We start from the raw sequence: 12,436 nt of genomic DNA on the forward strand, positions 1-12,436 counted from the left end.
GAGAGGAAGAGAAGGGAGGAGTGGGAGAGATAAAGAAAGAGAGGGGAGTAGTGGGAGAGATAGAGAAAGAGAAGGGAGAAGTGGGAGAGATAGAGAAAGATAGAGAAAGATAGAGAAGGAGTGGGAGAGATAGAGAAAGATAGAGAAGGAGTGGGAGAGAAAGAGAAAGAGAAGGGAGAAGTGGGAGAGATAGAGAAAGGTAGAGGAGGAGTGGGAGAGATAGAGAAAGATAGAGGAGGAGTGGGAGAGATAGAGAAAGAGAAGGGAGAAGTGGGAGAGATAGACAAAGGTAGAGGAGGAGTGGGAGAGATAGAGAAAGAGAAGGGAGGAGTGGGAGAGATAGAGAAAGATAGAGGAGGAGTGGGAGAGATAGAGAAAGAGAAGGGAGGAGTGGGAGAGATAGAGAAAGATAGAGGAGGAGTGGGAGAGATAGAGAAAGAGAAGGGAGGAGTGGGAGAGAGAGAGAAAGATAGAGGAGGAGTGGGAGAGAGAGAGAAAGAGGGGAGGGGTGGGAGAGATAGAGAAAGAGAGAGGAGTGGGAGAGAGAGAAAGAGAGAGAGAGAGGGAGAAAGAGAGAGGAGGATGGGGGAGAGAGGAAGAGAAGGGAGGAGTGGGAGAGAAAGAGAAAGAGAAGGGAGAAGTGGGAGAGATAGAGAAAGGTAGAGGAGGAGTGGGAGAGATAGAGAAAGAGAAGGGAGGAGTGGGAGAGATAGAGAAAGGTAGAGGAGGAGTGGGAGAGATAGAGAAAGAGAAGGGAGGAGTGGGAGAGATAGAGAAAGATAGAGGAGGAGTGGGAGAGATAGAGTTAGAGAAGGGAGGAGTGGGAGAGATAGAGAAAGATAGAGGAGGAGTGGGAGAGATAGAGAGAGAGAAGGGAGGAGTGGGAGAGATAGAGAAAGAGAGGGGAGGAGTGAGAGAGTTAGAGAAAGATAGAGAAGGAGTGGGAGAGATAGAGAAATATAGAGAAGGAGTGGGAGAGAAAGAGAAAGAGAAGGGAGAAGTGGGAGAGAGAGAGAAAGGTAGAGGAGGATGGGGGAGAGAGGAAGAGAAGGGAGGAGTGGGAGAGAAAGAGAAAGAGAAGGGAGAAGTGGGAGAGATAGAGAAAGGTAGAGGAGGAGTGGGAGAGATAGAGAAAGAGAAGGGAGGAGTGGGAGAGATAGAGAAAGGTAGAGGAGGAGTGGGAGAGATAGAGAAAGAGAAGGGAGGAGTGGGAGAGATAGAGAAAGATAGAGGAGGAGTGGGAGCGATAGAGTTAGAGAAGGGAGGAGTGGGAGAGATAGAGAAAGATAGAGGAGGAGTGGGAGAGATAGAGAAAGAGAAGGGAGGAGTGGGAGAGATAGAGAAAGATAGAGGAGGAGTGGGAGAGATAGAGTTAGAGAAGGGAGGAGTGGGAGAGATATAGAAAAGATAGAGGAGGAGTGGGAGAGATAGAGAAAGAGAAGGGAGGAGTGGGAGAGATAGAGAAAGAGAGGGGAGGAGTGAGAGAGTTAGAGAAAGATAGAGAAGGAGTGGGAGAGATAGAGAAAGATAGAGAAGGAGTGGGAGAGAAAGAGAAAGAGAAGGGAGAAGTGGGAGAGAGAGAGAAAGGTAGAGGAGGAGTGGGAGAGATAGAGAAAGATATAGGAGGAGTGGGAGAGATAGAGAAAGAGAAGGGAGAAGTGGGAGAGATAGAGAAAGGTAGAGGAGGAGTGGGAGAGATAGAGAAAGAGAAGGGAGGAGTGGGAGAGACAGAGAAAGATAGAGGAGGAGTGGGAGAGATAGAGGGGAGGAGTGGGAGAGATAGAGAAAGAGAGAGGAGGAGTGGGAGAGAGAGAAAGAGGGGGGAAGAGTGGGAGAGAGAGAGAAAGAGAGGGGAGGAGTGGGAGAGATATAGAAAGAGAGAGGAGGAGTGGGAGACAGAGAAAGACAGGGGAGGAGTGGGAGAGAGAGAGAGAGAGAAAGAGAGAGGAGGATGGAGGAGAGAGGAAGAGAGGGGAGGAGTGGGAGAGAGAGGAAGAGAGAGGAGGAATGGGAGAGAAATAGAAAGAGAGGGGAGGAGTGGGAGAGAGAGAGATGAGGGGAGGAGTGGGAGAGAGAGCGAAAGAGAGAGGAGGAGTGGGAGAGATAGAGAAAGAGAGGGGGAGGAGTGGGAGAGAGAGAGAAAGAGGGGAGGAGTGGGAGAGAGAGAGAAAGAGAGGGGAGTAGTGGGAGAGAGAGAAAGAGAGAAAGAGAGAGGAGGAGTGGGAGAAAGAGAAAGAGAGAGGAGGTGTGGGAGAGAGAGAAAGAGAGGGGAGGAGTGGAAGAGAGAGAGAAAGAGAGAGAATGTTTGGGAGAGAGAGAAAAAGAGGGGAGGATTGGGAGAGAGAAAGAGAGAGGAGGAGTGGGAGAGATAGAGAAAGAAAGGCGACGAGTGGGAGAGAGAGAGAAAGAGGGGAGGAGTTGGAGAGAGAGAGAAAGAGGGGAGGAGTGGGAGAGAGAGAGAAAGAGGGGAGGAGTGTGAGAGAGAGAGAAAGAGAGAGGAGGAGTGGGAGAGAGAGAGACAGAGAGGGGAGGAGTGGGAGAGAGAGAAAGAGAGAGGAGGAGTGGGAGAGATAGAGAAAGAGAGGGGGGGAGTGGGAGAGAGAGAGAAAGAGGGGAGGAGTGGGAGAGAGAGAGAAAGAGAGGGGAGGAGTGGAAGAGAGAAAGAAAGAGGAGGTGTGGGAGAGAGAGAAAGAGAGGGGAGGAGTGGAAGAGAGAGGTGTGGGAGAGAGAGAAAGAGAGGGGAGGAGTGGAAGAGAGAGGTGTGGGAGAGAGAAAGAGAGGGGAGGAGTGGGAGAGAGAGAGAAAGAGAGAGGAGTGAGAGAAAGAGGGGAGGAGTGTGATAGAGAGAAAGAGACGGGAGGAGTGGAAGAGAGAAAGAGAGAGGAGGTGTGGGAGAGAGAGAAATAGAAGGGAGGAGTGGGAGAGAGAGAGAAAGAGAGAGGAGTGGGAGAGAGAGAGAAATAGAGAGGTGTGGGAGAGAGAGAAAGAGGGGGGAGTGAGAGAGAGAGAAAGAGAGAGAAGGAGTGAGAGAGAGAGAAAGAGAGGGGAGGAGTGGGAGAGAAATAGAAAGAGAGGGGAGGAGTGGGAGAGAGAGAGATGAGGGGAGGAGTGGGAGAGAGAGCGAAAGAGAGAGGAGGAGTGGGAGAGATAGAGAAAGAGAGGGGGAGGAGTGGGAGAGAGAGAGAAAGAGGGGAGGAGTGGGAGAGAGAGAGAAAGAGAGGGGAGTAGTGGGAGAGAGAGAAAGAGAGAAAGAGAGAGGAGGAGTGGGAGAAAGAGAAAGAGAGAGGAGGTGTGGGAGAGAGAGAAAGAGAGGGGAGGAGTGGAAGAGAGAGAGAAAGAGAGAGGATGTTTGGGAGAGAGAGAAAAAGAGGGGAGGATTGGGAGAGAGAAAGAGAGAGGAGGAGTGGGAGAGATAGAGAAAGAAAGGCGACGAGTGGGAGAGAGAGAGAAAGAGGGGAGGAGTTGGAGAGAGAGAGAAAGAGGGGAGGAGTGGGAGAGAGAGAGAAAGAGGGGAGGAGTGTGAGAGAGAGAGAAAGAGAGAGGAGGAGTGGGAGAGAGAGAGAAAGAGAGGGGAGGAGTGGGAGAGAGAGAAAGAGAGAGGAGGAGTGGGAGAGATAGAGAAAGAGAGGGGGTGAGTGGGAGAGAGAGAGAAAGAGGGGAGGAGTGGGAGAGAGAGAGAAAGAGAGGGGAGGAGTGGAAGAGAGAAAGAAAGAGGAGGTGTGGGAGAGAGAGAAAGAGAGGGGAGGAGTGGAAGAGAGAGGTGTGGGAGAGAGAGAAAGAGAGGGGAGGAGTGGAAGAGAGAGGTGTGGGAGAGAGAAAGAGAGGGGAGGAGTGGGAGAGAGAGAGAAAGAGAGAGGAGTGAGAGAAAGAGGGGAGGAGTGTGAGAGAGAGAAAGAGACGGGAGGAGTGGAAGAGAGAAAGAGAGAGGAGGTGTGGGAGAGAGAGAAATAGAGGGGAGGAGTGGGAGAGAGAGAGAAAGAGAGAGGAGTGGGAGAGAGAGAGAAATAGAGAGGTGTGGGAGAGAGAGAAAGAGGGGGGAGTGAGAGAGAGAGAAAGAGAGAGAAGGAGTGAGAGAGAAAGAGAGGGGAGGAGTGGGAGATAGAGAGAAAGAAGGGAGGAGTTGGAGGGAGAGAAAGATTCAGAGAGCGAGAGAGAGTGGGTAAGAGAGATAATTTCATGACATTTATTGTTGTGCTGCCACCTGACATGGCGGTTCACAGTTTGACGAACAGGGACACAGACATGTCAATAAACTCAGAAACAGCTTATTGGAGACCAAATTCCACCATTCCCCATTCATATGGACAGTATTTGGTATACAGTATACTACTAAATCATAGTATTACACATTCACTTTTATCACAGCACATTTGCTCCTGTAGAAAAATGTTGTAATCGACAGAATTAGCATTGAGTTAGACCTGTGTAGTACATTTGTCACTGCAGCAGTGAGGTGGGCAGCTGTCTCACTGAAGAGGTACATATTATAATGAATCATAGTCAGAGAGCTGACTGGCTGCTCATCTCTCTCTCTCCCTCCCTTTCTCCCTATCCTCTCTCTCTCTCTCTCTCTCCTTTTCTCCCTACCCCTCTCTATCTCACCCTCCCTCCCTCCCTATCCTCTCTCTCTCTCCCTCCTTTTCTCCCTACCCCTCTCTATCTCACCCTCCCTCCCTCCCTATCCTCTCTCTCTCTCTCTCTCTCTCTCCCTCCCTCCCTCATTTTCTCCCTATCCTCTCTCTCTCTCTCTCTCTCCCTCCCTTTCTCCCTATCCTCTCTCTCTCTCCCTCTCTCTCTCTCTCTCTCTCTCCCTATCCTCTCTCTCTCTCCCTTTCTCCCTATCCTCTCTCTCTCTCTCTCTCTCTCTCTCACTTTCTCCCTATCCTCTCTCTCTCTCTCTCTCTCCCTTTCTCCCTATCCTCTCTCTCTCTCTCTCTCCCTCCCTTTCTCCCTATCCTCTCTCTCTCTCTCTCTCTCTCGCTCCCTCCCTTTCTCCCTATCCTCTCTCTCTCTCTCGCTCCCTCCCTTTCTCCCTATCATCTCTCTCTCCCGCCCTCCCTTTCTCCCTACCCAGCCCCTATTTCTCAGCTAGGAGGGCAGGCCTTCATTAAACCCATTCTGCAGCTGGGTCACTGGCGGAATGCACAATCCAACTCCCACCAAACATGAGGTCAAAGGTACCTTCCAAAACGTGGTGCTGATTCAGAAATTGCGGGGAAAAGTAGTGTTTTGGTCTCTGAATAAATTGGTTCCGTGGTACACCAATGCCGACTACGTACTTCTATAGCGCTATAGTGTTGCTTTGCATATACCGTGCCTTCAGAGATCATTCACACCCCTTGGAGTTTTCCACATTTTGTTTTGTTAGAGCCTGAAATTGGATTAAATTGAGATGTTTGGTCACTGGCCTAAACACAATACCCCATAACGACAAAGTGGAATTAAGTTTTTAGAAATGTTTACAAATTAATACAAAATGAAAATCTGAAATGTCTTGAGTCAATAAGTACTCAACTCCTTTATTATGCCAAGGCTAAATAAGTTCAGAGGTAAAACTGTGCTTAACAAGTCACATAATAAGTTGCATGGACTCTGTGTGCAATAATAGTGTTTATCATGACTTTTGAATGACTACCTCATCTCTGTACCCTACACGTTCAATTATTTCTAAGGTCCCACAGTTGAACAGTGATTAGAAATGGAATACAGCTTAGCACAGGAGAACTCCTAGAGGAAAAGCAGGTTCAGTCTGCTTTCCAACAGACACCGGGAGACAAATTCACCTTTTAGCAGGACAACAACCTAAAACACGAGGCCAAATATACACTGGAATTACAATCAACGTTCCTGAGTGGACTACTGTAGTTACAGTTTGACTTTAATCTGATTGAAAAGCTATGGCAAGACTTAAAAATTGCTGTCTTGCAATGATCAACAACAAACTTGACAGAGATTGAATAATTATTTAAATAATAATGTGCGCTTATTGTAAAATCCAGGTGTTTAAAGCTCTTAGAGACCCAGAAAGACACATCTGTAATCGCTGCCAAAATTGATTCGACCATGTATTGACTCAGGGGTGTGAATATTCATTTTCAATAAATGTACAAACATTTCTGATAAAATGTGTTCACGTTGTCATTATAGGGTGTTATGTGTAGATGGGTGAGATTTTAACATTTATTTAATCAATTTAGAATTCAGGCTGTAACACAGCAAAATGTGGAAAAAGTCAAGGGCTGTGAAACTGTTTGATGCCACTGTATGTCTATATGGTGTACGTTAGTTGACTAATAATGTAGTTGATGTGAACAAATGATGACATTGCCTCATTGTCATCATTAAACAATTAACAGATGAATTGCACCTCATTAGATGCTGGGCTGAGTCGATGGTGTAAGGTGTTAGGGAGTATACACACAGCACCAACCAACACAGAGGGACAGGAAAAACAGTCGGATGACTTGACAAACGAGCCAGTTCCCGGATGACATCATCAGTCGGGGTCAAAAGTTCAGAGGGTGAGAGTTGGCCTGGAGAGATGCCCATGCGGAGGACGAGGGGGAGGAGAACATGCAGGAAGTGTCTACGTATAGGCCCCTGTGTCGCCACGGTTTTCAGAGAGGGCTGGGGGGCGGAGCTCGGACTCCACACACCAGCTTGTCTCTTTATTTCGGGAAACGTTTTATGACACATGGAGGGAGGAATACCCAGAGGTCCCTGCTGATGCACACGCCATTTCGGTCGGCAGCTGGGCTGCTGCTGTTTACAACGTGACTGTGTATGGGTGATGAGGGAGGGAGGGAGGGAGGGAGGGAGGGAGGGAGGGAGGGAGGGAGACGGATATGGAATAGCGAGGAACTAAAAGAGTGTTGCTAATGTGAGTTCTTCATGACCATTACAACTCAATAAAGAAGTGACACTAATGCCCCAGCCGGCAACACGCCAGGCTGCCACTGCTGCCATTGTTGTTATTGTCACCCTGGTTTACATTATGAGACTCCAGGAGAATAATACAGCCTGGGAAAATGAACAGAGATGTGTTGGTTAGAGGCACTTTCAATCAGTGAGAAAATACACAGGCGTAATTACAATCCACATTAGCGTCTTCATTATCGTTAGTATTGAGAGAGGGGGTTGCGGCGGTCTAGGTCTATACACTCTATATGCTACGAGTCACAGTTCTACAGCGAAGAGAATGTCTGGGGATCATCCAGTTAACCTTGGTGCTGGCTAATTTAATCCCAATCTAGTTATAATATATATATATATGTATGGATTTACTCTACACAGCAATGTTGTCCCAATATCTCATAAATGATTATTTCCCACAATTCTATCAGAAATGGGCATTGCCATGTAAAGCCCTGAGGCAAACTCCTGTGGTGTACCCACTAGGAACCAAACAAAAGCTAATGGACGAAACCTGAATTTGTCCAACAATAAATGCTTGTTATAGATTTTCTAAATGTACTCACTCCAAATACACGCCAATCGCCAAATGCTAACGCCAATCCACTGAGGCAAAAAGGACAAAAAAATGTAACTGTGCATTTTCTATATTAGTGGGTTAGGGTTGGGTTAGGGTCGGGTTAGGGTTAGGGTCAGGTTAGGGTCGGGTTAGGATCGGATTAGGGTCGGGTTAGGGTCGGGTGGGGAGCTCAGATTTTCACTTTATCACATATAGTCAAACAGTTGTGAATGGGTTAGGAGTAATTGTATGTGTGTGTGTATATGTCTGTGCTACATGCAGATTGAGTGAGGTACAGGTCTCAGGCTGCCTCCATCAATCCCAGGGTAGCTGCAATATCTCTTCTGTGTCTGACGCTTCACAACACACCTGCAATACAAAGGCTGCCTCGCACCATAAATCTCCCTCAGAAAATACATTTTCATAATTTTCCCTCTGAAAATAAATGGTTCCCTGTAAATCTGAAAGGCTAAGCAGCGGAAGTGTTTAGGCTGAGATTTGAGGCTCTTGGCACATATTATTATTATTATTGTTATTATTATTGTTATTATTATTATTATTGTTATTATTATTATTATTGTTATTATTATTATTATTGTTATTATTATTATTATTGTTATTATTGTTATTACTATTATTGTTTTTGTTATTGTTGTTGTTGTTATAATTATCATTATTATTATTATTATTGTTATTATTATTATTATTGTTATTATTATTATTATTGTTATTATTATTATTATTATTATTGTTGTTGTTATTATTATTGTTATTATTATTATTGTTATTATTATTATTATTATTGTTATTGTTGTTGTTGTTATAATTATCACTATTATTATTATTATTGTTATTATTATTATTATTGTTATTATTATTGTTATTATTATTATTATTGTTATTATTATTATTGTTATTATTATTGTTGTTGTTGTTATAATTATCATTATTATTATTATTGTTGTTATTATTATTATTATTATTTGAGGCTCGTGGCACATATTATTATTATTATTTGGGGCAGCAAGTAGCCTAGTTGTTAGAGCATTGGGCCAGTAACCGAAAGGTTGCTGGATTGAATCCCCGAGCTGAAAAGGTACAAATCTGTCGTTCTGCCCCTGAACAAGGCAGTTAACCCACTGTTCCCCGGTAGACGTCATTGTAAATAAGAATTTGTTCTTAACTGACTTGCCTAGTTAAATAGAGATTCAAAATATATATATACACTGCTCAAAAAAATAAAGGGAACACTTAAACAACACAATGTAACTCCAAGTCAATCACACTTTTGTGAAATTGTTGGAGAACGTTCTGTCCAGGAGTTGGCGGATGCTTTAGTCCAGGTCTGGGAGGAGATCCCTCAGGAGACCATCCGCCACCTCATCAGGAGCATGCCCAGGCGTTGTAGGGAGGTCATACAGGCACGTGGAGGCCACACACACTACTGAGCCTCATTTTGACTTGTTTTAAGGACATTACATCAAAGTTGGATCAGCCTGTAGTGTGGTTTTGCACTTTAATTTTGAGTGACTCCAAATCCAGACCTCCATGGGTTGATAATTTGATATTTTTTTGTGTGATTTTGTTGTCAGCACATTCAACTATGTAAAGAAAACAGTATTTAATAAGAATATTTCATTCCTTCAGATCTAGGATGTGTTATTTTAGTGTTCCCTTTATTTTTTTGAGCAGTGTATATATTATTTGAGGCTCATGGCACAGCTGCTCACCAGGAACTGGTGACTATTTAGAAAATACCTTCCCAAAGGGTAGGTATGTAAAATCAGAATGTTTTATTAAATTGTACTAAAAATAAAATCAACTTAATTGTTTTACTGTAAATGATGTTGCGATTTAAATACACTTTAAATATGGTTGTGATTTTATTTGATCATACCAGGTACAGTGAGGGAAAACAGTATTTGATCCCCTGCTGATTTTGTACGTTTGCCCACTGACAAAGAAATTATCAGTCTATAATTTTAATGGTACGTTTATTTGAACAGTGAGAGACGGAAATCTTTCTGATTGAGAGGGGTTCAAATACTTATTTCCCTCATTAAAATGCAAATCAATTTATAACATTTTTGACATGCGTTTTTCTGGATTTTTTTGTTGTTATTCTGTCTCTCACTGTTCAAATAAACCTACCATTAAAATTATAGACTGATCATTTCTTTGTCAGTGGGCAAACGTACAAAATCAGCAGGGGATCAAATACTTTTTTCCCTCACTGTATGTTGGAATTGTCAACCTGGCACCATTCACATGGATCACCAGATGCTCCGATGAACATTCTGTTTCTGTATGGATAACTGAGATGCTTACAATAATTATAATATAGGATGAACTTTAATGTCCCAGAGTCTTAGACACACAGTACTGTTGTACACAAAATAAACACTGTACATTACTGCCAATAAGTGTACATTTGTCATAACTTATGATCTCTCTCAGTAAAATCAAGCTCTATAAATATTAAAACAGCAAACACTGTACGGACTAGCTACCTTGGATCATTTCAAATATTTCTGTAAATATTTTGTAAATAATCAAGAACTGCTAAAAAGCTAAATATAGTTTCTGCCTAATACGTTGGTACACTCACAGAACTGGATCAGAAGGGATACATGTACAGCACAAGTCTCAACTCTATTCCTTATATAGTCCACTGCTTTATGACAAAGGGCATAAAGGGAGCCCCATAGGGTTCTGATAATGCACTATGTAGGGAATAGGGAGCCATTGGGGATGCAGACTTTGAGGTCGGCTTCCTCTCTACCCACCATCAACAACAATGGGCCTACTTAATCATGTAGCCACTCCAGTTTAGCTGTGTTATCGATCCCTGCACATGTTCTCTGCTCGAGGTATCTGGACGCGTTCCACAGTGGCTCCAACATCCACCTGGGAATTCACCTGCGCCTTGTTTTAACCTGTTTTCCCAGAGTAGCTGTAGCCAGCATCATAGCCTAGGCCTAGGAGGCTTGGTAATATGCAGTCCTGTTGGGATAGACTAGAGCCCAGTCCCCAGATCTCTTTGTGCTTTTGCCTACTCCATTGACAGGCCAAACAGTCTGGCAATTCGGTATTGTCTAAATATGAACATTATATCATTAATGAGCTGGAGGAGAAAGAGGATTTTAGCCTGATTCAATAACCACTACAGCTACCCTTGAATCACACATTTGGTGATTGTTTATTTTTTTTGTTCCACATATCGTATTTGGCATGACAATTCCATAAGGAGATGACAAAAGAACCCAGGGTAGATAGAGTGATAAACTCTGATCTGGAACCCAGGCTAGTTAGACTTATAAACTCTGATAGGAGCGACACCTCTGTGAACTCTCAAGCCCAAATCCCCCGGTACACAGACACAGAACTCCTATCGTTTTCTGTCTTCAGATTGCACCACTAGACCTAAACAAAATAGAGGAGTGGGCAACCCAATTCAATTTATACATACACACTGTATTATCCCCAATTTACACATACACAATCCAGAGTCCCCAAAGCCAGACGAAGACGAGGCTTAGAGACTGGTACGGTTAATACCTTGGATAGGAGCATCTTCTGGTGAATGGGGCGGGCAGCCGTAGAGAGTCGTTATAGCACTACACAACGCCACAGTGCAACTGGCATTGTGTGACCCGAAATGGTTCTGAAGGATGTTCTTCTGGGAGCCACACTTATTTAGCCAGCCTTGATGCTTTTAACCTGGTGCAGTGGACCATGGGAGATAAGCTCCATAGGGACAGACGGGGGAGGTGGAGATGAAGCTGCCTCCCTCCCACACACAGGACCGGACAGACGGATCTACACACTTACACATCTAGTGATAAACAATCCCTATCTCTCTGCCTCTCTCTCTCTTTCTCTCTCAGGCACAAACACACATAAAAACACATACACAGACACTCCCTCCCTCCCTCCCTCCCTCCCTCCCTCCCTCCCTCCCACAAACAGTATGTACACATATAATCCAGTGTAATGAAGGTGGATGGAGATGGTGGGGAACATTAACTATGTTGGTGCATTGACTCTGGTCCTCCAGAATGCAGGGAGTTCAGGCCGTTATCCATTAGCATGCTAATGTATGCCAAGCTGCGAGTCCATCAGATCTCCATCACACATCTTCATACATCATTGAATCCGTCCCTATGAATATTAGCTATAGTGCATCCCTCCCCACTTCCTACTCTCTGCACCCCCCTTCTCAGCATACCTGGGTTCACATACTATTCAACATTTTTCAAATACTTTAAGAGTGTTTGCTTAAGCCTGTGATGAGTGCCAGGTGGGCGGGGTTTGCCTCTTGAAACCTTCCCATTGGTTCCATTGCAAAAGGCAAACTCAATCGAGCACAGATACAGTAATATCTCTCTTCCCATAACACCACCGTCGGCCGATCCTTACCGTATTCCTGGTCGTAGAAGATGATGAACTTCTGCCAGCTGTACTCGCTGACCACTTGGAGGATGACGTCGTTGAGGTAGACGGGCGGGCGAACGAAGAGGGTGTAGTCGTCCTGGCGACCGCGGCTGACGAGGGGACAGCTGGAGCGAGGGGTGCCGGCGGGGGCACGCTGGATGAACAGGTGCGGGATGTGCATGGCGTCCGCCAGCGTCTGCAGGGAGCCTGCCGACATACAGCCAACTGAGCTAATAAGAGCCAGGATCCCCCTGTTCATCAACTCACAGGCTGCACAGTGGGAGATAGAGAGGGAGGTGGGGGGAAGAGGGGGGAAGGAGGGAGGGATTGGGGGAAGAAAGAGAGAGAGAGAAAGAGAGAGAGAAAGAGACAGAGAGAGAGAGAGAGAGAGAGAGAGAGAAAGAGAGAGACAGAGAGAGAGAGAGAGAGACAGAGACAGAGACAGAGAGAGAGAGAGAGAGAGAGAGAAAGAGACAGAGAGAGAGAGAGAGACAGAGAGAGAGAGAGAGAGAGACAGAGACAGAGAGAGAG

At 45.1% G+C, this 12,436-nt stretch overlaps 1 protein-coding gene across 1 annotated transcript in view; it reads right to left on the minus strand.

Annotated features, from left to right (window-relative positions):
- Window positions 1-12,126, minus strand: part of LOC139411904 (glutamate receptor ionotropic, delta-2-like) — a 275,808-nt gene extending 263,682 nt beyond the window's left edge. The window contains exon 1 of the mRNA XM_071158656.1: window positions 11,891-12,126. Within this exon, the coding sequence (XP_071014757.1) occupies window positions 11,891-12,122 (232 nt within the window). The 5' untranslated portion in view covers window positions 12,123-12,126. The remainder of the gene's footprint in view (window positions 1-11,890) is intronic.
- Between the last annotated feature and the right edge of the window lie 310 nt (window positions 12,127-12,436).

The sequence above is a fragment of the Oncorhynchus clarkii genome, chromosome 6 (genome assembly GCF_045791955.1).
Source record: "Oncorhynchus clarkii lewisi isolate Uvic-CL-2024 chromosome 6, UVic_Ocla_1.0, whole genome shotgun sequence".
Taxonomy (NCBI): domain Eukaryota; kingdom Metazoa; phylum Chordata; class Actinopteri; order Salmoniformes; family Salmonidae; genus Oncorhynchus; species Oncorhynchus clarkii.